At 53.0% G+C, this 23742-nt stretch overlaps 1 protein-coding gene across 2 annotated transcripts; it reads right to left on the bottom strand.

Annotated features, from left to right (window-relative positions):
- Nucleotides 1–671: 671 nt before the first annotated feature.
- Nucleotides 672–23742, bottom strand: E2F2 (E2F transcription factor 2). 2 transcript variants are annotated; one of them, XM_070776778.1, is made up of 7 exons: nt 23061–23742; nt 17699–17804; nt 15106–15325; nt 14374–14532; nt 12607–12721; nt 10606–10798; nt 672–3915 (listed from the first exon to the last, which is right to left on the bottom strand). In XM_070776778.1, the coding sequence occupies exons 1-7, from the start codon at nt 23310–23312 to the stop codon at nt 3647–3649; spliced, it is 1314 nt and encodes a 437-aa protein (XP_070632879.1). In that variant the 5' UTR covers nt 23313–23742; the 3' UTR covers nt 672–3646. The 2 variants fall into 2 exon arrangements, with proteins under 2 accessions (XP_070632879.1, XP_070632884.1); XM_070776783.1 differs by lacking the exon at nt 23061–23742 and adding an exon at nt 17958–23024.

The raw sequence follows: 23742 nt of genomic DNA, 5'->3' as shown, positions 1-23742 counted from the left end.
AGGAAATGGCAACCCACTCCAGTATTCTTGCCTGAAGAACCCCAGGGATGGGGGAGCCTGGTAGGCTGCCGTTTCTGGGGTTGCACAGTCGGACACGACTGAAGCAACTTAGCAGCAGCAGCATGCTGCATGGGGCAGCCAAAAAATAGATAAAAATAAAAAAATTTAGGACTTCTCTAAATTAGTGGAGGGGCATAGTTTGTAAAACTTTGCCTGCATTAGAATCACCTAGAGGGCTCATTAAGACAGACTCAAAGTCCCACTCTCTGAGTTTCTTCTTACTCAGAAGGTCTAAGGTGGGGCCTGAGAATACACATTTCTTACAAGTTCCCAGGGGATGCTGGTTTGAGGGCCACACTTTGAGAGCCAATGATATAGAGGATGGGATGGAGAACGGGTAGCAGTGAGAGTACTGAGTAAGCTACTGAAATAGCTCAGGTGAGAAGTGGTAGAGGCAGCACAGAGCAGGGGTTCACATTTTAGATCTGGGTGCTGCAAACTTTGTGTCTTAGTGGGGACATTTCAGGCATGGTAATAAGCCAGTGGAGAAAAGGGAGGCTGTTTTGGGGAGCTGGATCAGCCAGTTGGTCAGAAAAAGTCCCCACCCCCGACCTGGGAGGACCAGACCCACCCTTGGTAATGACCTTCAGAAAGCACAAGAGACAAGCGGCTGAGGTTTGTCATTTAATGCCCAATCATCACAATATGAGGAGGTTTTAACACGGTGCTCGTCAAGGCAGGACCAGAAACCAGGCTGGAGGTAAGTGACCCGCATGGAATCCCAGCACAGGGACTAGGTTCCCTCTAGACACTGGTGTCCCGTCCAAGGCTCCACCCAGGAGCCAGCAGGCTGGCCAGGTTTCTGCTCATCGAGGGCCCCAAGGATGAGGCAGGGACTTCAGGACACAGTGACGAGAACCAGAAAGCTGCTTGCAAACAACCCCAGAAGGCTTTCATTTCAAATGCTTTAAGCCACACAATGCTCGGACACAGGAACACCCAAACTCTTTCACTAAGAACTAAACACAGCACAGAACTGAGACTGAACACCTGGAAAGGAGAAATGAAGTCAAAACCACACAACAGCCAGTTTGAACGCGCTGCACCTTCTTCCTCTTCTTCCCTGTGGCCGCGCTGCTCAGACCACAGCGTGGCCGTGGAGAAGGGAGGCTATGCTGGTTTTAAGAAATATCTTCAAATCTCCGAACAACTCTACCAGGCGACTTAATGCTACTGGGTTCCCAGCAGCCCCTGTGCCTTAGATGCCCCTGGGGGCACAAGTGTCGGGGGAGGGGTGCTGCCAGAGGGACTGGGAAATTTCCTGGCAGAAATAAAGTACCTCAGAAAGAAACTGGCTTTTCTTCTACCCTGGTTTTAAAGTTTATTGGGCCCCTAAAGGGAATTCCACTCAAAATGCTTTTTAATGCACTTGATGGAACTTGGGAGGTTTCAGGCATCACTGGCAAGAAAGAGGCACAAACTTGTTTCCTGCATGGAACCCGAAGCTTAGCCCGGGTGGTCCAGGCCCTGGGCCAGGCCGGGTGTGGAGGGGTGGAGATGGAAAGGCGCAGGGGCAGCTGCTCTAGATACAGGCCATGGGCCCAAGGGGCAGCCCCTCTGTCTGGCCCTGTGGCTAGGCTTTTGGGGAATGAGCTTCAATTCTGGCTGGACTTCGCCATAAGATTCATTCCCGGTGGGTCCTGCCAGCCTCTTCTCCTTTTTTCTCTCATTTAATTCTAGGAGAAAGCTCCAGCCAGCACCCCAGGCTTGGAAGGCAAAGGTCTCCATCCTCAGAGATGGCACGTGGCTAAACCACCTCACAACAGCCATGCCACCTGCAGCCCCACACGCTCCAAACCAGGTCCCAGGAATGACCCTCTTTCCTCCACCCAAGGGCCCAGGGGGAGTCCCTTGGCCCTGGGCATGTTAAGCTTCCAAACTGCCTTTTGCTGAGACCCCTGTGAGTATCAGGAGAGGGGAGACGAAACACACCTCTGTAAAAGGCAAACAATTAGCCCTGTTATAGACTGGGGCAGCTGGGACCATTCCTGAGAGGGTGCTGACTTGAGGACCAGGAAGCTGAGCCAATGACAAGGCCTGACTGTCCCCAGCTGGGCATTAGCTCACATCGGACCCCACCCCCAAAGAAGCCCACCTTCCAAACTTCAGATGCCAGTAGGTCAGCTCGGGAGCAACCCCACGGAGCCAACTTCATATTTGAAACCAACTTAATGCTACAAACTTAAAAAACAAAAAAGTGCTGTCCTGCTGAGCCCCTGAGGAAACCTAGCTGCCCGAGGGTGGGCAGTGGGTCTCAGACCACCACCACCCCGGGCTGCCTCTCTCCAGAAGGCACAGCCTGGCTTCGACCCAGAGCACCCCCACCCCGAGTTGAGTGGGGAGGAGAGCTGATTCCTTGCTACCCAGCTGGGCTATATGGACAACGTGGGATGGTCCAGCCTCTGGAGGATGGGGAGGAGGTCAAAAGACCAGCTTATTAATAGGACCCCAAGCCTGAAGAGGTAATCTGAGCACATCTCCCCATTGGTTAGCTGCCAATGTCTGGTCTGCAATGAAGACCCTTCCCTGTCACCCTTTCAACATCCTGTGACAAAAGGAACCAATGTGCCATCAAGCCATGGTCACTTCTGTCCCTAGGTGGGTCTGTGTGAGAGCTGGGGGCAAGGGGAGGTCCTTAAAGAATCATCCCCTTCAACGAATGGGCAAAAAAAAAAAAATGCTTCCTGGGACGGAGAGGCCCATACCAGCAGCTGCCATACCAGCAGCTACGGCAAGAGGTACTTTCTGGCAGTTTCTTCCTTTAATCTCACCCTTGTCTACAGTGAGGCTGCCTCTGCCTCCCAGGTCTTCAGTGTTAAACAGCCCCCCGTCCCAGTGAGAGGCAACCACAGAGCAAAGGTGCCTAAAGCAACATCCCCCGCTTCCATGTTCCTGCCCGTTTCCCCAGAAGCTCTTCTGGGCTTAAGCCCGTGGGAACCCCAGCTCTGGGACAGAGAACAGGAATCCAGCAGCACCCTCTTGCTGGAGTGAGGAGGCCGAAGTGCAATTGGCATTCCAGAAGACTGGACAGGCCCTCGGGCCCAGCCCACCGTGTTGGGGGCAGTTGGGGATTTGGCCTGGGCCCCTGGAAGGCCCAGCCTACCCTTGGACAGCAGACGGCACTGGGCCTGTCTGAGGAGCAGTCTTACTAGAAACTAGAACCACCTCCCTGCTAAAACTCAGGGAGGGCAGACAAACAAAACTCAACCTGCAATAAATACAAAGGCATTAAGTGCTTCTCGATAAACAGGGTCATAGTGGCCCCTCAAAAAGGCAGTCACCAGGCCTCTCCTTAGACCCAGTCCCCTCCTCTGGAGCCCTTCAGGCAAGAGGTCAGAGATCAGGAGACTTACTAGGCCTTCCCAGGCCCAGCTTCCACCAGGAAGGACAGGGCCCCACCCCTGCTGGGCTCCTACCCTGTATCCTCCACCTCCAGGACAGTGTCGACTGGCAGGTGGGTGGGAAAGGAAAGGGGACGGGGGAACCCTTCCACCCCGAGGGCAGCACCTCATGTCTCACATCCTGTGAGGAGGTAGAAACGGGCCGGGCTGCCCCGGGTGGGGTGGGGGGTGCAGGCAGTGCCAATTCAGTTAATCAGCAGGTCCCCGAGATCGTAGGTATCAAAGAGGTCGCTGATGCCCTCCCCGCCGTCCAGGCCCCACAGGTAGTCATCCTGGTCTAAGGGCGGGGAGAAGCTGATCAGAGGGGAGCTGCAGGGCAGCGTTGGGGACAGGAACTGGTCCTCCGTCTGCTGCAGCAGCGGGTGCGGCAGCTCCAGCATGTTCTCCGTGGCCTCCAGGGGGACAAGGGGCGGCGGGGGTGGCGGCGGGACCTGCGGGGACGTCAGTGCTGGCTCTGCAGACAGAAAGACAGACAGACAGACAGGGTTATGCCTGGTCCCCCCAAAGCCGCCGGTCAGACCTCTGGGAACAAGAACTGCCTCCAGTTCCCTGGGCGGCTATGCACCCTGCACGTCTCTCCTATCCTGGCCCTCGCCCAACGGCACAGGACACCTCCCTTTCCCACCACAGCTCCAGCAGCAACCCCCCCTTCACCCGCACTCTGTCCCCTCCCCTCTCCTGTCTCCACACACCCCCCCAGCTTCTGCCCCCAACCCTCCCCACTTTCACCATCAAGGCCCGCACCCCTGAAGTCATTCACTGTTCTGTTTTTCTGCATCATCAACCCCTCTCACTCTCCTAGGTCTTTCCTGTCGACACACAGACACCCTTTAATAACTCTTATCTTTAAAGAGCATTCCTCCTCTGACCTCATGACTCTCTCCAATTACCAGCCCATTATACTGCTCCCTTTCGCAGTGAAGTTTCTCAAGAGTTACCCATGGGACCTTCCTGGTGGTCCAGGGTCTAAGATACTGTGCTCCTGATGCGGGGTGCTGGGGTTCAATCCCCGGTCAGGGAACTAGATCTTACATGCCGCAACTAAGTGTACATGTTGCAACTAAAGATCTCAGACCTGGTGCGGCCAAAAAAAGTTTCCTGTGTTCACTCCCTACTTCCCCACCACTGTTCATGCTTCAGCCCACTCCAACCTGGGGTCTGTCCCCACCACGCCACTGAGCCAGTGCCCTCTGTGTTGCTAAATCCAGCGGTCAGTTCTCTGACCTCATCCTATTTGACCTTCCAGCAGAATTGCACACAGTCATTCACAACCTTCTGGAAACATGTTCTTCCCTTGACTTCAGAGGTACTAGATTCTCCTGCTTTTCTTCCTACCACTTTGGCTTCTTCTTGATCTCCTTTCCTCTTCCCAATTTCTAAACCCTGAAGCCCAGAGGCTCCATCCTCTGATTCTTCTCTCCTTTGGTTTCACCCCTCCCCAGGTAATCTCAGCCAGCCCATGGCTTTATACCCGTCTCCAGACCTATTGCTCCCAAGTGGACGCCTCCAGCCTGGCCCCCACTGCCAGGCTCTGGGCTCCTGCTTCATCTCTACTTGGTGTCTAAACGATATCAGAGCTCAGCATGTCAAAACCACACTCCTGGTTTAGTTCAGTTCAGTTGCTCAGTCATGTCTGACTCTTTGCAACCCGTGGACTGCAGCACGCCAGGCCTCCCTGTCCATCACTAACTCCTGCAGTTTATTTAAACTCATGTCCATTGAGTCGGTGATGCCATGCAACCACCTCATCCTTTGTCGTCCCCTTCTCCTCCCGCCTTCAATCTTTCCCAGCATCAGGGTCTTTTCCAGTGAGTCAGTTCTTCCCATTAGGTGGCCAAAGTATAGGAGTTTCAGTTTCATCTTCAGTCATTCCAGTGAATATTCAGGACTGATTTACTTTAGGATAGACAGTTGGATCTTGCAACCCACTCCAGTGTTCTTGCCTGGAGAATCCCAGGGATGGGGGAGCTTAATGGGCTGCCCTCTATGGGGTCGTACAGAATCGGACACGACTGAAGTGACTTAGCAGCAGCAGCAGCAGTCAAGGGACTCTCAAGAGTCTTCAACACCACAGTTCAAAGGCATAAATTCTTTGGCACTCAGCTTTCCTTATAGTCCAACTCCCCAAATCTCGGTCTTCCCCCATGATATTCAGTGAACCCCCACCCACTTAGTTGGGCTTCCCTGATAGCTCAGTTGGTAAAGAATCCGCCTGCAATTCGGGAGGCATGGGTTTGATCCCTGGGTTGGGAAGATCCCCTGGAGAAGGGAAAAGGCTACCCATTCTGGTATTCTGGCCTGGAGAATTCTGAGGACTGTATAGTCCATGAGGTCGCAAAGAGTCAGACACGACTGAGTGACTTTTACTTTCAGCTGCTTAGTTTGGGCTTAGGCCAAAAGGCCCAAGAATTATCTGAAATCATGCCATTTCTCCCGAATCTAACCCGGCAGCAAGTCTGGTCATCTCCACAACCAAGTCAACCCTCCAAGCTGCCCACTGGCTCTTCAGTCCTGCTGCTGTGGTCTGGGGCTCACCCCCTTGTCTCTCACTCAGGCCCCTGCCAGAGGCGCCTCACCAGTCTTCTTGCTTCAACTCTTGGCCCTCAGTCTGTGCTCTGACTTAAAAATGGCTTAGAGGGACTTCCCTGGTGGTCCAGTGGTTAAGAATCCATGCTTCCAAAGCACGGGGTCTGGGTTCAGTCCCTGGTCAGGGAACTAAGATCCCATATGCTGTGTGGTACCACCAAAAAGTTTAAAAAAAAAAAAAAAAAGAATAAAATCCAAGTTCCCACCAGGACTGAGTAGGCTCTGTACAATCTGGTCCCTGCCTCCCTTTCTGTTCTCTCTATGGCCTACCTCCCACAGCTTACGCCCGCCTCTCCAGACACACCAGCCATCACCTCCTCTTCAGCATACTCAGCTCATTTCCACTTAGATGTAAGGAGGTGATTCCCTACACAGGCATGTGGAGCAGGGCACTGGAAATCCCCTGCTAAATATACCCTGACACCCAGAATCTCACCACCCGAATCGGTCCTTACCTTACCAACCAAGCATTGTTTTGAAAATACAACCATGCTGATGTGCCAGACTGCCTGATCAACCTCCGAGCTAGGCAACTTCCTGGATGGCCCAGCGGTTAGGAATCTGCCTTGCAAGGCAGGGGCTGCAGGTTTGACCCCTGGTTGGGGAACAAAGATCCCACATGCCGGGGGGCAATTAAGCCCACACACAGCAACTACTGAGCCTGTGTGCTGCAGTGAAAGATCTCGTATGATGCAACGGAGATCCTGCATGCCTCAACTAATGCCTGATGCAGCCAAATGAATATTTTTTAAAATGGGTGGAAGGAAAATAAAATAAAATTCATGACAAATCCCTAGAATTACAAAAAACAAACAACACACACACACAAACCTCAAGCTAGCTGTATAACTGTGTGGGTAAATAACAGCATTCACAGGCCTCTATTTCTTCGCCCCTAAAATGGGAATGATGATACCTGCCTCTGGTTGTTGAGAGGCTTAAATGATAAGTGAAGCTAAAAAACAGCTGGTCTGCAGGCTGCCCTTCTGAAAAATAAAATAGATCCCGATTACCGAGGGCTTGCTCCCCAGGTGGCTCAGTGGTAGAGAATCCAACTGTCAATGCAGGAGATGCAGGTTCAATCCCTGGGTCAGGAAGAGCCCCCAGGGGGAGGAAATGGCAATCCACTCCAGTATTCTTGCCTAGAGAAGTCCATGGACAGAGGAGACTGGCGGGCTGCAGTCCACGGGGTCCCAAAGAGTTGCACATGACTGAGTGACTAAACCACCACCACCAAGGGCTTAGCAGACCCAGCTCTCCTCTCAAGGAGAGGCCTGCTGCACCTCCTCAGACACTCAGGCAGCCCCAGGGGAGGTACTGTTATGATGTCTATTTACAGATGAGGAAATTGAAGCGCAAAGAAGCCAATCAAATGTAGTATTTGCATGAAAAATAAAAAAAGAGTTTGTTTAGCACACTGCAGAGGCCTGCAGGTGTTAAGAGGCCTGGCTTAGGAGCAAGGAAAAGACTGGAAGCTCAGACTCTAGCCCCTCTCACCGGCTACAGGACCCGGCACCTTGGTTTTCCCACCCAGAAAAATAAGGAGCCACCTCCCTGAGCTGTGGAAGCAGTAACTGAGCTGTCACATGTGAGAGGTTCGACCCCAGGTCAAACTCCTCTCATCAATCCACCCACCCATCCATCCATCTATCCACTTCCTCTCTCTCTCTCCCTCTTTGTCTCTCTCGCTGTTTATTACATCCAGAAGAGAACTGCTCTTTGTAACATCTGTGCCTCCACTGCACCCTGAATGGCTTGTATCCACTTAAATATCTCCAAACCCATACACAGTAGGTGTTTAGTTCACATAAACTTTTAAAAAGTCACATTTATGCTGTATCCTCGCCTGAAATGCACCCAAACATCATAAGGGAGTTTTAGAGTCTCTGTTTTAGAAATGTGGAAACAGAGGCTCGGAGGAGTTAAAACAGCTCTCCCACAGTCACCCTGTCATAGAAAGGGAAGCGCAGACTCAGACCCAAGCCTCCCAACTTCAGCTCAGGCACCCTCAGCCACATGCAGGTTTAAGTCAGAATGTCACAGCCTGGAGGGATGTTCAGTGACCCCAGTTCCAACCCTCCCGTTACAGGTGAAGGAAACAAGGTCCCATTTCCCTGGTGGTTCCAGAACTGGGAAACCATCCCTTCCCAGGATGGGAACCTGGGTCCCAAGACTGCAGTGACTTCCTCTTTGGACCTGGCCCTTGGACCGCAGGATGACCCTGCTTCAAGCCAGGACATGGAGCATGTGCGCACGTGTGTGTGTACACCTTCTGGAAAACTTCTCCTCTTTTCAGCAGGGACATCGCTAAGAGGCCATGTGACAAGGGCGGAGGGGGCAGCAAGGGCACAGGCCCTGGCACAGAGCCGGCCCCTCCATCAGCTCTTCTGTAAACCTCTAGTCCTTTGGGGCCTCAGGCTCTTGCTTGTCCAAGTGAGCTGAAAGCCTTACCCTGGTTTCTGCATTCAGGCCCACCACCCCTGCCCAAGGTCTCAGATGAAAACTGAAGGTTCTAACTCTGGAGAGCCATGCGTATGTTGACAGCGGAGTGAAAAAGCAGAGCATCGGAGGAGGAGGGAAAACAGGGCGGGGCACTGGTCTGGACTGGGAGATAGGCACTGGGAGGTGCCCAGAGGGACAGATGGCTGATGCAGGGAGAGCCTTGGTCCCCGGACCAGGCCAGGACACAGCAGAGATCACTAGAGAAGAACTGGCAGTCTGGGCTCTGGTCTAAGCCCTGCTGCTATCTTGCTGTGTGACCATAGGAAAGTCACTTGCCCTCTCTGGGCTTCAGTTTATTTGTGTATAAGATGAAGCGTTGAGTTAAAACAGGGGTCAACAAACTTCTATAACGGGGCCAGATAGTATCTTAGGCTTTGCAGGACATGTATGGTCTCTGCCACACACACATCACTTGCCCTACCCCAAACCCTCAACTCTTTAAAACTATGAAAACCATTCTCAGCTTATGGGTCACATAAAAACAGGTCAGATTTGGTCTGCAGGCAATAGTTTTGTTAACCCTTGAGTTAAAGAAATGGAATCCAATCTGTGTTCTGTAGATACGTGCTCCCATCCACGACACACACACAAAAAGCCTCTTCCAGGGGATTCCCTGGCAGTTAAGTGGTGAGGACTCAGAACTTTCACTCTCATGGCCTGGGTTCAATCCCCGGTCAGGGAACTAAGATCTCACAAGCCACACGGCCACAAAAAGAAAAAAAAAGCCTTTTCCACCAGACCAGTTCTAGCTCTGCATTTGTTTAAACACCAGGGTTCTATTTAGGGAAATTCTGTTGCTAAGAAAACAAAAAGGGCAAAATCCATTCGGAGGGACGGGCCTTGCAGAGGCTCCCATTTCTACTCCTACCCGACTCCCAGTCTCCCCAGGAAGCCCTCAGGGACTCTCCCACTTCCTTACTTCTTGGCAACAGCCTCATTCTACCTCCTGCCAGGCATAGACAGCTTTTAGCTGTACCACCCACCTCCCAGCCACCGTCCTTCCTTGATTTGTTCTGTGCCTGGTGGAGAGATTCCTGGGCTATGAGTGTGGAGACCAAGGTTCAAGATACAGCTCCACTGTCTTCCAGCTGGGAGGCCTTGGGCAGGTCACATCAGCTCTGTTTCAGTTTATTTATCTCTAAACTGGGAACAATAAAAGCCACCTCAAGAACTGATGTGAGGAGTTATGTGATAATGGATGTCCTTGATACATGGTTGTGGTTCGAAAAACCTTCGTTATTATCTCCTAAGAAAGTGTTAAGAACTTCCCTGGTGGTCTGGTGGCTAAGAATCCACCTGCCAATGCAGGAGAGTTCAATCCCTGGTCTGGGAAGATCCTACATGCCACAGAGCAACTAACCCCGCGCACCACAGCAACTGAGTCCATTGTCGCGCCTTTCTCGGGAAACCTACAGTTTCCATTTACCAAGGGCTGATTGAGTGTCAAGGAGCTTTGCTATTGGTTGTTACAGAAGTAGCAGGACTAACGGCAGAGACCACCATATTGATAATAAGAGGTAATTATTATTGCTATTAATAATAATATTGCAGTTATCGCCAGGCATTGTTCTGAATGCTCTACCTGTATACAGATTTTTTGGCTGCACCTTGCAGTATGCAGGACCTCAAGTCCCCCAACCAGGATTCAAACCTGTGTCCCCCGCATTGGAAGCTTGATGTCTTAACCACTGGACCACCAGCAAAGTCCCGGCCTTCCTTATATTTATTAACTCATTCGATTTTCACAACCTGTGAAGTAGATCCTATTAATTACTATGCCCAATTTACAGATGAGGAGATTAAGACAAAGAAAGGTTAAGTAACTTGTCCAAGATCATACGGCTGGTAAGTGGAAGAGCTGGGATTTGAACACAGGCCCTCCTCTGCCCAGAGCAGCATCAGTCTTCCCGTTGAGACAAGGAACGTGTGTGTGCTTTATAAAGTGTAACGTGCAATGCACACACGTGGGTAGAAGGTGGGTATCCCACAAATGCTGATACGGAAGAGGAAGACTTGAAGGCCGGTGCCCCTCCCCATCTCCTGTCCCTTGTCTCACCTGAGGATGCCGTGGGTTCCGTGATCCCAGGGTCGCTGTTGCTGTTGAGCTGGGTGGAGTCAGGGCTGGGGCTGAGGGCGGAAGTGGAGGGGAGGGGCTCCTTGGCAGGACTGTGGGGCTCCTGAACCTCTTCTGGGCACAGGTAAACCTCAATGGGCCCCTGTGTGCTCTTCAGATGTATCTGCAGGTTCTCCTGCAGAAGGGAGAGAAGCCAGGTCATGGGTCTGGGCACCAGGGCACTTACTCGTGGCTCAGCGTGTGTGGACGGACACACGAGGCTCTCAAAGTCCATGCGAGCGTGCAGCCCCTGAGCTGGGCACTGGGCCTGTCCCATGTGGCCTGTGGCAGACATCTGTCTGGGCCCAAGACCTCCCCCACCCCTTCTTTTAGGGAGAAAGCTTTGATTTTCCTTAGAGAAACCACTCCTCCCCTACTCTCAGGCCTGAGCTGCTATCATAAAAGCTGTCTTTGCCACTGCAAGTGGAGAGCTGGCCTAGAGTATGGCAGAGTGAGAATGGAGAGCGTGAAGCCAACTTGAAGTCCCAGTTTGAGCACCTGAATCCAGCCTTACCTGCAATCCCCAAATCTTCCCCTGGACCCGTCACTTGGTTCCCCCGGGTGCCCCTCACTGAAGCAGGTTGGACGTGGTTTTCTGTTATTTATAACCGAGAGACTGATACTTGGCCTTCCCGCCTTTGCTTCCTGTGTGCCTCAACCAACGTAAGCCACAACCCATAACACAGGTGCTGCTCCCGATGGCGTTCGGGTGTCTGCGCCTGCGCCCAGGCAGCCCCTCTGCCTGCCCCTACTTCTCCTGGCAAAGACCCTATTCACTCTTTAGGACTCAGTTTACCTGTCATCACCTGTGGGCCCTTCCTCCAACTCTCCTTCCCCCAGGCCCTCAAAGCAAATGACAGCCTCACTGCTTGCTTGGCTGGCTCTTTTTCCCACTAAGTCCTGAGATTCTTCAAAGCGAAGGCAGGGCCCTTATTTATCTTAATGCTTTTCTGCTAAACAGATTATGTCCTGAGCCCTTATTGGACTCTGGGTTGGCAGTACAACAGGGGTGGAACATGGTTTTGTGGAGGTTACCCTCTAATAGAGGAAGCAGCACATAATTATGTAATCGCTGATACATCCTGGCCAACGGAGGTTAAATGTGATGGAGGACAGGTGGGTATGAAGCTGGGGAGTAATCAAGGAAGGCTTCCTGAGGAGGTGACGTTCACATTTCGACATGTAGGATGAAGAGCAGTAAACCAGGCAGAGAGGGACTTCCCTGGCGGTCCAGTGGTTAAGAATCTGCTTTCCAGTGCAGGGAACGAGGGTTCAAGGAACCTGGTTGGGGAACTAAGAGCCCACGTGCCGCAGGGCAACTAAGCCCCTGTGCCCTAGAGCTCACGTGCTGCAACTGCCAAGCCCATGCACTCTGGGGTCGGCGCCACAACTAGAGAGCCCGTGTGCTGCAACTGAAACCCAAATAGACATAATGAGGCCGAGAGAGGGAAGAGCATTTCGGCTGGAGGGAACAGCATGTCAGAAGGTCTGGTACTGGGGTTGAGCTTAGCATGGTGTGGGAACTGCAAGCAGGTCAGTGTGGCCGAAGTAAAGACAGGTCAGGAGCAGCACGGAGAGGAGGCTGGAGGGGTTAGAGCTCAGACGGTCCCATAAGGTGTGTAAAGAATGCTGGCCTTCAACCTAGGAGAGCACGGTTAACACGGAAGGATTATTGTGAGTACCGACAGCGCTGTGTGTGGGCGCACAGGAACTCAGGGCTGGTGGGAGGTGGAGAGAGACTGGGAACAGAGAGATTTCTCAGGCCGGTGCCTGATGCCCTTGCCAGCTTCTGCCTCTTCCGCCCCAGCTCAGAGACCATCAGTCTTGCCGTGACCACCAGCATGGCCCTGGGAAGCCTGGGCCTGGGCAGTGCCGGGGACAGAACCCGCAGGGCTGCCTGGAATGTCCCTGGCCCTGCCCTCCACCAAACACTTCCCCTCTCACCTCACTCCTGTCAGGCACCTCCAGTCTAGTCTGCGGAGGGGCCTTGACCGCAATCACCGTCTGCTCCTTAAAGTTGCCCACAGCACGGATGTCCTGGTACGTCACGTAGGCCAGTGTAGGGGCAGGGGAGTCAAGAGAAGTGACTGTTGGCTCGAAATTCAAATTCCCAGCCTGCCCAGAAGGGATCTAAACCCACCTCTCAAAACCTCTAACCATATCCAAACTATAACCTGTTATTTTAATATCATAAGCTACATTTGAATCCCTTGAGAAATAGGGGTATAAATCATTTTTTAAAAACCTGCCTTAGGGATTTCCCTGGCAGTCCAGTGGTTAAGACTGCACTTCAAATGCAGAGGGTATGGGTTCGATCCCTGGTCAGGGAACTAAGATCCCACTTGCCATGTGGAGTGGTCAAAAAATATAAATAATGCTGCCTTATATCAGCTTTTTACATAAAGTCTTCAACTGTTAAGCTAGATTATAAGCTCTGTCTTACTTCTTTATATTTCTCACAATGCCTCCCATCCTTCCAAAAATATAAGGTCAGATCCAAATGCCAATTAGATGGTTAAACCATTTGGGGAAAGTGTATGTAAAGCCATTGCAAAATTTATGTTCTCTGACCTCATTGACTCAATCCTAGGAATCTAACCCAGGGAAATAAGTAAAAAAAACTCAGGAAAAGGTTCTATCTATATTCATCACAATGTTGCTTTACAGACGCAGAAATCTAGAGCTGATCTCAAAGCCCGTTCTAGGCCTTGTCAACAAACCACAGTGGGCTGAGCAGGACATTCTCAAACCATTTAAAATATGAGGTTAAACCATATGAAACTGCTGTTTTTTATAGCTTAAAAAATGGTCCAATACCAATTTCAAGTGAATCAACCAAAATAATTAGGAAGGACATATAACATAAAAACCACCTATGCTGTGCTGTGCTGAGTCGCTTCAGTCGTGTCCGACTCTGTGCGACCCCACAGACGGCAGCCCACCAGGCTCCCCGTCCCTGGGACTCTCCCGGCAAGAACACTGGAGTGGGTTGCCATTTCCTTCTCCAGTGCATGAAAGTGGAAAGTGAAAGTGAAGTCGCTCAGTCATGTCTGACTCCTAGAGATCCCACGGACTGCAGCCTACCAGGCTCCTCCATCCATGGGATTTTCCAGGCAAGAGTACTGGAGCGGGGTGCCATTGCCTTCTCCAAAACCACCTATGGTAATACACTAAGTGGAGGAAAAAAAAAAGTGAAAGTGAAGTCGCTCAGTCATGTCCGACTCCTAGCGACCCCACGGACTGCAGTCCACCAGGCTCCTCCATCCATGGGATTTTCCAGGCAAGAGTACTGGAGTGCGGTGCCATTTCCTTCTCCAGGGGATCTTCCTGACCCAGGGATCGAACCCGGGTCTCATGCATTGCAGACAGACCCTTTACCATCTGAGCCACCAGGGAAGCCAAGTGGAGAAAAGTAGGATATATTAAAACGTTGTGTGCAGTAGGCACACACTGCATTTACTTTTCTCTATATATTATGTTTTCTCCATTTTCCAGATTTCTGGAAACATACTTGTATTTTTTTTTATCATGAGAAAGTAACTTCAATAGACCCAAGAGGAAAAACCACCAAGGACGTCTTTCTTTGGTGATACGCCAGACACCTGGGGTGGATGGGCCCCTCCAGAGAGGTTCTGCATCAGCTCTGGGTGGTTACGAGCATGCCACAGGCCCCCTGCCCCCAGACCTCTTCTTCCCAACCAAGGAGGATATCTCTTGTTGGCCTTGTCCTCCGTCAGGTGCTTGAAGTTCAGAGAGCAGCTGTGGATGAGCTGGTCCAGGGCCTGCTCCATGTTCATCAGCTCCTTCAGCTCCTGCCCCAGCTGCTGCTGCTTCCCAGGCCGCGTGGGGTCTTCAAACAGTCCCCTGCCCCTGGGGACAGAACAGCCACCCCACCCAACAGTGTCAGTCTCGGTCCCCATCCAGGGACCCCCGCCCCAGGGCTGCTGTGCAAAGCCGCACAGGCGGTGCAGGCCAAACTCCAGGAAGAGGCTGTTCACAGGGTCTATGAAGGTGCCCCTTGGCTTGTAAAGATTAGTGGTCCTGCCTAGCTCCCAGGGAACTTCCAGGGATTGAAACTGCTCAGTATCGCAGAGGACTGTCCTAAGTTAGAAGAAGGCAATATTGGGACCCCTTGCTCAAAAAGATCTGGGGTGCTCTTAACCTCTACATGCCCTGGATATCACTCTCTGCCCCAGCCATGCTCTCCTCATTTTATTCTAGCATATACACCTGCTCGTCCATCCCCTTCTTAAATACATTGGCTCCACCCCCAGCATGTAAGCTCATTGGATGTTGCCCTGGGATTTCCCCAGCCAGCACGTGTGCCCATTGGATGTTGCTCTCAGGCCCGCCTCCCACATAAGCAACATGCGGCTGTTGCCCCGGCCCCGCCCACTGCACGTGCACTCATTGGAGCCTTCTGCCCCAGGCCCAGGCACTCACACCCACTGGATGTTGTTCTTGGCCTTCTTGCGGATGAGCTGGATGCCCTCCAGCACGTTGGTGATGTCGTAGATGCGCCGCTTCTGCACGTCCAGCACTTCGGCAGCCCAGTTCAGATCCAGAACCCCATCCTCAGACTCACTCAGGAGGTAAATGAATTTCTTGGTGAGCAGCCCCAGCGATGTGTCATAGCGAGTCTTTTCTCCGGGGGACTTGGGGGCTGAGGAGGAAAGGGGCTCAGTCACTGCTCAGAGAGGAGCCCTGGGGACCTTCCTCCATTGACCTGAAGCCACTAAGTCCCACCCTTCACATGAGCACCCACTTCCCAGTTTACAGAGTACTGGGAGGGTGGTCATTCACCACCATTGTTCAAACAGGGAATCTGATAAACTAGAGAGGCAAAGTGACTTGCTTCAGGTTTCACAATCATGGAGGCGTTATCAGGGCTGGAAACCAATTATTCTAACTCTTGGTTCACACCTTTCCACCAAAGCTCAGGGCAGCCATACAACCACCAACACCAACAGCAAGTGCTTACTGTGTGTAGGTCACTGTTCTAGGCACTTCCCATATACAACAAATTTAATCCTTACAACACCCTGTAGGTTTGATGTGGAAGCATCCCCATTTCACAGATGAGAATACTGAGGCACAGAGAGAAAGTGATTTGCTCAACTCCCTCAACTAGAAAGTGGCCGAGTTGGCACTTAAATCCAGGCAGCCTGGCTCCAGAAGTCTCCCTTCCTGCTGCTGCTAAGTTGCTTCAGTTGTGTCCGACTCTGTGCGACCCCAGAGACGGCAGCCCACCAGGCTCCCCCGTCCCTGGGATTCTCCAGGCAAGAACACTGGAGTCGGTTGCCATTTCCTTCTCCAATGCATGAAAGTGAAAAGTGAAAGTGAAGTCGCTCAGTCATGTCCGACTCCTAGCGACCCCATGGACTGCAGCCTACCAGGCTCCTCCGTCCATGGGATTTTCCAGTCAGGAGTACTGGAGTGGGGTGCCTAACCCTAACCCTAACCCTTCCCAGCAACTGCCCAATCCTACCAGTTATGTCAGGAATTTGGAATTAGGGTAGGAAGAAAATGACAAGAACATGTTTATAGACTTGCTTTTTTTTTTCATTTTTGAAATATAATTGACATCCAGCACTGTATAAGTGTAGACTTGCCTTTTCTTTCTATGTGTCATCCAGTGATTATCTGAGAGGAATCAGTCCTGTTACGTCACATGCAGCAGGTTCACGAAAAAGGTCCCTTTCTTAATGAGGTCGATGTCACAAGACCACACCTCAGCTGCAGTGTCTTAAACCACAAGAAGACTTTTGCAATCTAGTGACTTGCAAGTCATATAGCAAGTTAGTGGCTAAACTAGTTCTGGGAAATAAGTTTTAGAGAGTCTCAGATTCCTCTAGAAGGGGACTTTAGAACCCCTTAATATATAGATCCAACCAGTCCATCCTAAAGGAGATCAGTCCTTGGTGTTCATTGGAAGGACTGATGCTGAAGCTGAAACTCCAGTACTTTGGCCACCTCATGAGAAGAGTTGACTCATTGGAAAAGACCCTGATGCTGGGAGGGATTGGGGGCAGGATGAGATGCCTGGATAACATCACCGACTCGATGGACATGAGTCGGAGTGAACTCCGGGAGTTGGTGTTGGACAGGGAGGCCTGGCATGCTGTGATTCATGGGGTCGCAAAGAGTCGGACACGACTGAGCGACTGAACTGAACTGAACTGAATATATAGATAGCAAGTATTTGGCACACAGACAGCTTTGTCAATTTTTGCATCCAAGACAGACATTACTAATTGATTGGGATCCTTCAATGAAGAGCTCTGGGAAGCCTCTACTAGTCAACTGAGAGGAAACTCTTGCTATTCCTGATCTAGCTGTGCCTTGTTTTACAGATGATACGGCTAAGGAGTGACCACTCATGTCAGAGCCCTGCCCAGACCTGTAAGTTCCAGACCCTCCATCTTCCAACCCAGTCACATACCTTTTTTTATTAGGTCTCAGTTCCCCCAAATTAGTGTTAATACAATTGCTTAAACTCCCTTTCAAACCAGGATGGTGCTCAGTCACTCAGTCGTGTCTGACTCTTTGCAGCCCTAAGGACTGTAGCCTGCCAGGCTCCTCAGTCCTTGGAATTCTCCAGGCAAGAATACTGGAGTAGGTTGCCATGCCCTCCTCCAGATCTTCCTGACCCAGGGACTGAACCCACGTCTCCTGTATTGCAGGTGGATTCTTTACTGCTGAGACACCCTTGGAAACCCCTCAAACCAGAATACTGACTGAAAATATCAAGAGGCAGAAACTGGCTTCTGGCCCTGACTCCACTGACTAGCAGTTTGACCTTGGGTAAGTCACTGAAGCTCTGGGTCTCCAGCTGCCTCATCAGCAAAAGGGGGATAATCAACCTGCCTGCCAGGATCCAGTAAGAAGGTACAGGTCACTGCTTTGTAAACCAGAAACTGCGCTACGAATATCACTCCTAGTGACTTGGCCTGGGCTGCTGCCCTCTGGCCCTCCCCACTCCACCTTCTCTCCGAGCCTGCCCTTAGATAATACCCCATCGGCGTGGGTATCTTACTTTTGGGGCTGGGGAGGCCATCCACTCTAATGCACTTCCCCTTGGGAGTCCGGAATTCAGGGACCGTGGGCCTCCCGATCCCCTCCAGGTCCAGCTTCCTTTTGGCCTTGGGGAGAGAGAGGAGAGAGAGGCAGAGTTTGAGAAGCATTCCTGCTTTAGCCTTTCCCCGACCTGGGGCCAAAGCCCTAAGGCCGCCAGCAGCCTAAGGCCTCCTGCCTCAGTTTACCACCAATCCTGGGTGAAAAAAAAATCACTGTACCTGGTAAGGAAATATCAGTGACTTGAAAAGTAAGCTTTCAGGGGAAGGAAGTCCTATTGCTGAGGGGCCCACCACGCTCCCATCTTCCGAGGCCCAGGCCCTCGAGGCTACAAAGCCAGTGTGGGTTCTAATGCAGGGTTCCTTAATAAGAAGCCCCAAGGTCACTTCTGCATCCGTCTCTCCACCCCCTCCCGGGATGATACAGGGAGGAAGGAATGGGTGGGGCCTACCCCACATCAGGCTGGGGAGAGCCCCCCTCCTCCCTTGCAGAAGCAGCTGGCCCAGGCAGACCGAGTGCCCATCACAGCCTCACAGCTGGCCCTTTATCAGGGTGGGGCTGGGCATCCGCCCAGGCTCAGGGAACTTCCTGGCTCAGTGCCACACCCCAGGGAGGTGCCCACATGGGGAAGAAATGCAAACATCCCCCCACCCCCATGTTTGGGCTCCAGCTCAAGGGCCCCGGGAGCCTCCTGAATAGACTCTATTTGCCATTCTTTCTTTGCCGAGAGGGGCAGACAATGAATCCTTCCCCTGTGTCTTAAGGACAAGCAGCTGAGGTCCCCCCTGCTCCCCCCTCCCTGTTCCCGCCAAGCTTGGGAAACACCTGCTGGGGAAATCAAACCACAGACCCATCTGCTCCTCTCCACCCCACTGCCGCCCGGCCTCAATTACGCCCAGAAGCAGTGCTGGCCCGGAAGGGGCCTCTCTCCTCGCGAGGGCTGGGCAGAGGCAGGGTTGGGGCACTGGGGCACAGGTCAGAGATATGGGCTTGGGTCTCCCCACTCCTTCACAGGCTCGCTGTGTGACTTGGGAAATGCTCCACATTTAGGAGCCCGTTTCCTCCTCGTAAAATGAGGTAGATGATACCTACCACCGGGGCTGTCCTAAAGCTTCAAGGAGACAGATAACCTTTGTAAAGCGCTCAGCATTCAGTAGGGGTTCAGGCTAATCTCAGCTTCTTCTTTGACAAACTATTCTGGGGGTCACTAAACCCATTTCCTTCCTCTCCCTTTCCCCCAGTCACCTAGACACCCCTACCCTAGCTAAGACAGAGAGGCCTATTTTAACCTTTGGTGGTGAGGTCATGCTCAACAGGCCTGAGACTTGTAACCGCTGCTGAGCACAGCTGGGCTGACAGGTGTGGGAGGTGATGATGGCTCTTGCTGCTGTCAGCTCCCTTCCTCCTTCTCATGCCTCCTCCAGGAAGTCTTCCTGGACTGCTCTGAGGAGCCCCGTTCCTTGGTTTGAGGAACTTGGTTGGAGGAGATTCTCCTCTCCTCCACCCCCACCCAGACCTGGACATGATCCAAACACCACACCTCTCTGCTTATTCGAATCTCTTGTTGAAGTCTCTCTGGAATATTCCTTTTCTAACCTCCCAGCTGGGAAGATGCTAGATTCTAGGGACGGTGACCTGCTCTAGTCCCATCTTGTCTATAGAAAAAGTCCTAATCATTCACTGAGACCTTCTACCTGCCTTAGACCAAGTCCCAACATTCATCACCTCGCTGAATCTTTTCCATACAGCAAATCCCCATTTTACAGCTGAAGAAACTGAGACCTGGTGAGTCCAGGGTAAGGAGAGGAAGGGAAGTCAGGCTGAGTTCTACCTGAGACAAAGATGGTGCCCAGAGTCTCCCCACTCCCACTCGCCTCCCCCACCCAAAGAAACCAGCCTCTGCTGAGTTCACAGAACATGACCTGCAGAGCGAGGAGGGGAGGGCCTTGAACGGAGTGCCTGTGCGGGGCCTATCAAATGCTCACTAGCCCTAACTCATTATGGCAATCTCTCTTCCAGAAGGAGAAGTGGAGACTCAGAAAGATTAAGCCATGTGCCCAAGGCCACACAGACAGGACAGCCAGAGTTTGAACCCAGGTCTGTCTGACTCCAAAGCCATGGACCAGACTGCTCAGCTCCATTCCATACACATTGCCCAAGAACCTACTGAAATTCAAGTCAAGACCTGGCTGTGTTCACCTACCCCCATCACTACTTCACACACACACGCACACGCACACGCACACACACCGGTCCCTTCCCTTTTCTTCCTCCCCGTCACCCTTATCCTGCACTCTCAGGGCCCATAAGCAGCAAACTGTGAGTATGTCTCGCTGACACCTTTGAGCACTGCCCAGAGAAAAGTCAGCACGGACGCGCCTGAGCCGGGAGAACAGAAGCGGCAGAGGACAAGCCCAGGAGGATGAGGACCGAGGAGAGGCTGAGCGCAGGCCCTGGAGCCAGAGCCACTTGTGTCCCCATCTGGGCAGACCTCCTGAGCTCCACCGGCAGAATGGGGACGCCTGCTCATCCCCTGTCATCGAGGATCCCGTGAGAGGGCAGCACAGGGCTTGCTCATACCGCAGAGCTGTGATCGCTAACCAGGGGCAACAGAAAGGCGAGGGCTCAGAGGTGAGCTCGAAAGCATCGGGGATGCACCTCAGAGCAAAGGCCAGCTGGGCTCCAACCTGACCCTCTTAGGCAGCCCCTCTGACTTAACCTAAAGGCCTGGTTAAGATTCCAGTCCACACTGGCAACCCCACAGGAGAAGAACAAAGTTCCTGGCTCGGGCAGCCCTAGCCAGTGATGCCAGACACCACCCCCAACAGGTGAGGTAACCCAGGCTCAGAGGAGGGGAGGTGACTTGCCCAAAATCACACAGGGCGTAGAGCCATGTCTCTCCTGAGTCCCAAGTCCTAAGTTAGACAGTGCGGATAGGAGCTGGTGTTAAGAAGCTGAGAGCTTTGCTTCCAGATCCCCGCTAGCCTCCCTATGCCTACATTTCCTCATCTGACCCACCTTGTAGGGGTGCTCATTAAAATGCTTGTTTTCTTTCCTGATTCTCAGAGAAAATTTGGAAAATACAGACAAATGAAAAGCAAAGGAGAAGTCTGCAGGATCCCACCCTTTCCCCAGGCTCCGGCAGCGTGACCCCGAGTGAGGCCATGTGCCTGGCTGGAGCCAGATCAACCCACAGGTGGTGGAAAGAGCTCTAGCCAGGGAGCGAGGAGACCCAGGTGCCTGCCTTCTTTCTGCCACTGATCTTGTTTTGCCATCTCTGAGCAGTGCCTAAGGTCCCTTTAAACAGCAGCTCCCCAACAAATCCTGCCTCACCCTGCACTTTGCAGCCTGGCCACAAAGCAAGTGGCCACACCCAGGGTTGGGGTTGGAGCTGCTCCTGGTCACACCCTGTGAAAATGAGCAAACAGGGGGCCGCGACCTGCCCACAAGGCTTTGGGACACTGGGCAGCCGGGGAATGACAGGAGAGGGCACTCTGGGCCCCGGAGGCCTTTAGGGTGACCTGAGGCAAAGAGACGCTCCCACGTCTTGGCTTAGGACCTGGACAAGTGACTTCACCACTCGGCTTCATTTCCTCATCTGTGAGATGCCTCATCCCAGGCATCTTGACCAAGATAACGAATGTGAAGAGTGCCAAGCAGTGCCTGGCACATGAGAGGCATTCAGTAAAAGAGCCATTCTTGCTGTGATCACTGAGCCCCTCCGGGAGGGAGGTGCAGACAGATGCACTCAGCTCCTCTGGGAGGCAAGCGGTTCAAAACCACAGCTGTTACTAAAACTCTGCCGGGTCGCCTGAAAGCAGCTGGCCAGAGGAGAGACTGGGCCCACCACTGAGCCCCTCCCTGGGGGCACCCAGCTCCTAAGTCAGACGGTACTGGAGAAAGTCAAGCAGAGAAGAGACTGTATCTCCCTAATAACTTCAGACAGATTACATCCCCTTTCCAAGCTTCAGTTTCCCCCTGCAACACAGAGCTGCTAACACCATCTACTTCCTAGGGTACAAAACTGTTTTAGATTGTAAAATACTGATCAAGAGATAGATGCAAAATTCCTGGTTATCCTTGAGTGCTTGACCTGTAAAAATAGGAAAAGTACCCCTGCCTCCTTCCTCCTAATTGGAAAGAATGTACAAGAAGGGGCTCTGAAAGTTTAAAGCCTTGATCATGAGCAAAGCAGGATTCCAGAAGCAGGAAGTGGGGGCTCTGCCTGCAGCCTGGGAGCCTAAGCCTGCAGACTGACACAGGTCTGATCAGTGCCTCTAGATCAGAGGCACTGGGGCAGAGGGAGTTATGTTTCTGTAGTTGAACTTGATTCACCTCTCTCAAGAAAGTAACCTATAACACCACCATCTTCCCTCCCGGATCCTGCTTCCAAAACCCTGGATCTTGAGCTGGGAGAGAACTGAGGTGAATTAGTCCCACAGCTACCCCCCGCCCCACACACACACAGATTTTCAAGACAAGGAAAATGAAGCCCAGACTCGGGCTGACTTGTTCAAGGACACACAGTGAATTAGTGGCAATCAGGATGAGAAACCAGGCTCTCCAACTACCACCCCCACTCCCCAAGGCTCTTCCCACTCTATCCCCACCCTATAGTTGTTTCATTTTGCATGGGCTCCAGGAATTCCACTCCCACAAAACACACCCTGTGCCTGGTGCCACCACACTTTGGGCCCTCCCTGGCAACAGGCCTGGGGGTTTGAGAAAGGAACACTCCATCTGCAAAGGAACCTCAGAGGGCTGCCCCAACCTTGCACCTGCCACTGGCTGGCTGGGACAGAAGACTGGGCCTGGGGGTGGGGGGTGGGGGTGGTACCCAGTGCAGATAATTGGGAAAGAGTTGGCTGGATGGTAAATTGAATCTCAGCCCAGCTGGATCTGAGAGACCTCCTCCTGTTTTAAAGCCCCCACGGTATCCCCAGGCTCAGCTCTGTGCTTGGACAATAGCAGGTGCCAAGTACTGGTTTCTGAACCAAACAATGAATGAATGAATCACAGCAAACTGATTCCAGAGATTTCCCCAAGGTCGCACGGTGCGTGGATTAGGTCTCCACACTCCTGTTCCAGTGTTCTTTGTATTCCACTCCAGTGGATAAGCTCATTTCATCCCAAGTCTGAAAAGGAAAGACTCTTCTCCTTAGATACTGGGGCAATGGGTTGTTCTGGAAGCTGAAAGCAACCCTTCTGCCTCCCCAGACTCACTTAGACTAGGTCCCAGGCGCCCCTCCCGCCTTTCCCACACCCGTAAAATCAGAGAGCTAAGCGTTGGGTGTGGGTGGGTAGGTTGGGGTCCCCAGCATTACCGGCAGCCGGCCAGCCGGCACGCATCGCACAGCTTGACCCTCCGGTCCGTGGGGGGTGGCGTCGAGGCAGGTGCCGGGCGCCGCAGCGGGAGGCACAGTCTGCGGGTACAGCTGGGTGTAGTAGGTGGTGGTGGTCGGGCAGAGCTGGGGGCTGCTGAGGCCCGGCGACCACAGCTCCGTGGGGCTCATCGCGGGCAGCCCCTTTGGGGGTGGCCCTGCTGCCGGAGCCAGGGCCCGAGGCCCCCGCAGCATGGCGAGCGCAGCGCCCCCCTTCCCAGCCAGGCCTGGCGCGCCCGCCGGCACCTGTGGGCTTCGGAGCCCGCGGCGGCTCACACCGCCCGCGGCATGGCGCGGAGGCCAGGCAGGGCCGGACCCTCCTCTCCTGGCCCGCAGCCGAGCCGGGCAGCGCTTGGAGATCGCCGCTTGGAGATCGCCCGGCGCCGCCGGCGGCGGCGGCTGCGGCAGGGCCAGGGGCTGCCCCGCCCCTGGGGCGCTGGCGACCGGCGAGGGCCCCGCGCCCCCGAAGGCTTCAGCCCCTGGGGTCCGGCGGGCTCCGGGGAGGGGGTCTCTGGGATGCCCACGGGCTCGGCAGAAACAGCGACGCACTCAGATGGGGGAGGGGGACCGATCGCACCGACTCCCTCTCGCCTCGGTCTGAAGTCCCTGAGTCTTTCTCTGCTGC

Source organism: Bos indicus, chromosome 2 (assembly GCF_029378745.1).
Source record: "Bos indicus isolate NIAB-ARS_2022 breed Sahiwal x Tharparkar chromosome 2, NIAB-ARS_B.indTharparkar_mat_pri_1.0, whole genome shotgun sequence".
Taxonomy (NCBI): Eukaryota; Metazoa; Chordata; class Mammalia; order Artiodactyla; family Bovidae; genus Bos; species Bos indicus.
The sequence above is the reverse complement of the archived record's forward strand: the minus strand, read 5'-3'. Positions and strand labels throughout refer to the sequence as shown.

What these genes read in the sequence shown, in the direction of transcription:
- E2F2 (XM_070776778.1), bottom strand. Translation starts at nt 23,312, where the DNA reads ATGCTGCGGGGGCCTCGGGCCCTGGCTCCGGCAGCAGGGCCACCCCCA. An exon ending in TGCCGGCTGGCCGGCTGCCG is followed by an intron (nt 17,805 to 23,060) that starts GTAATGCTGGGG and finishes TCTCTCCCCAAG; the next exon opens with GCCAAAAGGAAGCTGGACCT. An exon ending in GGAACCCACGGCATCCTCAG is followed by an intron (nt 3,916 to 10,605) that starts GTGAGACAAGGG and finishes TTCTGTCTGCAG; the next exon opens with AGCCAGCACTGACGTCCCCG.